The 3,083-nt window shown below is 37.9% G+C and overlaps 1 protein-coding gene across 1 annotated transcript; it reads right to left on the bottom strand.

The window, feature by feature from the left end:
• Nucleotides 1-214: 214 nt before the first annotated feature.
• Nucleotides 215-2,637, bottom strand: LOC100667000 (olfactory receptor 4C15-like). Its single transcript, XM_010602557.3, has one exon. It carries the CDS (start codon nt 2,151-2,153, stop codon nt 1,419-1,421), a length of 735 nt encoding a protein of 244 aa, XP_010600859.1. The 5' UTR covers nt 2,154-2,637; the 3' UTR covers nt 215-1,418.
• Nucleotides 2,638-3,083: the final 446 nt, after the last annotated feature.

Below are 3,083 nucleotides of genomic sequence, written 5' to 3'. Positions count from 1 at the left end.
GTATCCTTCTATTCTTTTCTTTGCTAAACCTTAGTATCATGAAGAGTTGTGAATTTTTGCAATTCTAATACAGAGGTGATCATATAATTTATCAGCTGGTATTAGTAACAAGAAGTCCCCTGAAAACAAAAGAGTAAGACTAAGATTTGTTTCAGATGTCAGGATGCCAAAAAAAAAAAAAAAAAAAAAGTCAGACACTGAGCTGTTAAATAACATGCTTAATGAGTAAAGTCTATTTAACGTGAACTAATTTGGGGATCCCACAAAATGATACGAAATTTGTGAGAACTAATTAACAAGGAATATCAGCATTAATGAACAGAACAGTTCATAAATGTAATAGATGATATAGATTCTGATATTACTTTATTTTTTAGCAGTGACTTAAACAAGTTGGAAATTTAGTTCTCTCTTACATAAATGAAATTTGTACGGGGCTGGTATTACAACTCTATGATAGGGATATGGAATCCTTCAGTCTTCCTTTTCCACTAATCTTGACACACATCCTCATGGTCCAAAAGTGCTGCCTGAATTCCCACAACGATTCCACAATCACAGAATTATCATTTAATACACCACCTTCATTTATATTTTATTGGCCATAATTCGTCACGTGGCCACACCTAACTACATTGGATGCTGGGACATGCCTTTTAGCTAGGAAGAAATATGCCTTAAAAAACCAAACATACAAACATTGCCATCCCTTGAATTCTGACTGGGAAAGTTTCCAGATTTGTGATCTTTATAAGGAAAGCAGACTGTCACATCTTTCTGCTGCAGAGCAGGAGATGCTTTCGAAAAAACACTCCTTACATCAGCAGCCGAGGGCTTACTTACAGTGCCACCAGGGCTGCTCAACTAGGATCAGTACTCTAAAAGTAATTTTTTTTTTCAGTTAAAATAGCTTCAGGAAGTTCCTATTCCTGATATCTAAGATATTTTTTTCCTTCTTTCCATGAAGGTTTTTCAAAGTATGGTTTGAATGGCAAGAAGCTTAATAATCTGATTCCTGTCTTTTAGTGAATTCTTTTCATTATTTTATTCTAAACAAACATAAAATTCAACTCTCCTCAGATTCCCTAAGACGATACTGAGCTGCCAACTCCAAGATATGAGTGACCTGAGGGTGGAAATAGCATTTCCTGACCTACCCATTAGTATTTTTCTGTTGCATTACATTACATTCAGCAATACAGGTTCCAGCCCCTATAAAGTATTTGGTCAAGCCCATTTTGATTTCCTTCCTCTTGAAATTTAATTTTTTTAAGCTTAATGTTTTATTTTTCATCAGAAAGCACCAACAGTCTGGTCCACAATTTCCTCATGGCATTTTTCACTTCCTTATTCTTGAAAAGGTTTTTTTTTTTTTTTTTAATTCCTGAAAGTATAAATCAAAGGATTGAGCAAGGGAGTTATGAATGTGTGCAAACTATGGCCACCATCTTGTCGAAGGAGAAAGCAGATGGAGGTCGGGCATACACAATTATGCATGGGACAAAGAATAAAACCACGACAGCAATGTGAGATCCACAGGTGGAGAGAGCTTTCCGCCGTCCTTCAGAGCTATGAGTTCTTAGAGAGAGCAAGATGACACCATAGTAGATGAGCAACAAGGAGAAGATTATGGTGCAGATAAACCCACCATTGGCAACCACAGAAAGGCCAAAGATGTGAGTGTCAGTGCAGGCAAGCTTCAATAATGGGTACAAATCACATAGAAAGTGATCGATAACATTGGGGCCACAGAAGGGCAGCTGGAAAGTAAAGAGAATTTGTATCACAGAATGCAGAAAGCCCCCTGTCCAGGCTACCCCCATCAGGATACCACAGAGCCTCCAGTTCATGATAGAGGAGTAGTGCAATGGCTTGCAAATGGCCACATAGCGGTCATAGGCCATGGCGGTGAGGATAATCACCTCCACTCCAGCAAAGAAGTGCTCAGCAAAGAGCTGGGTCATACAGCCCTTGAAGGAGATGGTTTTCTTCTCATAGAGGGAGTCCGCAATCATCTTTGGTGCAAATGCAGAGGAATAGCAGGCATCCAGGAAGGACAGGAAGGCCAGAAAGAAGTACATGGGGGATCCCAGGAGTTTCGGGCTGCTGACAATGGTCACCACAACTAGCAAATTGCCCCCAACAGTTGCCATGCAGCAAAACAAAAAATACAACAAATTCTATTTTTTGAACACTTGGGTTCCATGAAAGACCCAAGAGGACAAATTCAGTTTCAAAGCTTTCATTTTGCATATTTTGGAGGAAAAGGTGGAAGCTACCACAGTGACCATGTAGAATCTGAAATTATGAGAAAGATGTTTGTCTCAAACGAGTTTATGATATTGGCATAGTCATCAAAGTATCGATGAATCCATAAGCAAAATTATTTTAAGTCCTTTGTTCTTGTTAAAAATACAAAAAAAGAAATTTCTTGAGCTATGAGCCAGAGCTGAGGTTAAACCCTTTAAAACAGTCAGAGTTTCAATATGTGGGAATGGAAACATTCATATGTGGTAGGGATGACAAATAGTTTTTAAAGTGGGTGCCAGCTTTGACTTATTAGGAGTGGCTACCTAGAGGGAAATGTTGAGGAGGATTCTGAAGCACATCCAAGCTCTGAGGAAAGGAGGACTATAATGTATTAGTTATGCCTTCCATTGACATGGCATGGGAACCATGATGACTTGCATGGGAAATGCATCCTTCCCCAGGAGACTGCCTTAAAAAAAAAAAAAAAAAAAAGCCTTACCTACAAATAAAAGAACAGATAACATGTATTTTAAGAGACATTTGGAAGCCATGCCCACTCTCCCAAATGTTTCTTTAAAAGTTTGAGCTGAACTGAGCCTTTAAGATGGAGTACTTCATTCCGTATAAAAAATAAAGACCAAGGGAAAAAGTGCCTAACTGTATGCTTAAAGAGAGTATATATTAAGTGTCGTTTTTTTTAAATTCATTTTAAAATGAAAACTGAAACTGACTAAAATAATAATAATAATACCTACTTTAAAATGTTGTGTTGTTGACTAAGTGAAATAACTCAAGGAAAGCAATTGCTCAGTGCCTAGTTTCTAGGATACAGT

This window comes from Loxodonta africana, unplaced genomic scaffold, assembly GCF_030014295.1.
Source record: "Loxodonta africana isolate mLoxAfr1 unplaced genomic scaffold, mLoxAfr1.hap2 scaffold_29, whole genome shotgun sequence".
NCBI classification, from domain to species: domain Eukaryota; kingdom Metazoa; phylum Chordata; class Mammalia; order Proboscidea; family Elephantidae; genus Loxodonta; species Loxodonta africana.
Note: the sequence above shows the minus strand (reverse complement) of the source record. Positions and strands in the feature narration are given on the sequence as shown.

Bases quoted from the DNA above. Each gene is read 5' to 3' on its own strand.
- LOC100667000 (XM_010602557.3), bottom strand. From the start codon at position 2,153: ATGGCAACTGTTGGGGGCAATTTGCTAGTTGTGGTGACCATTGTCAGC.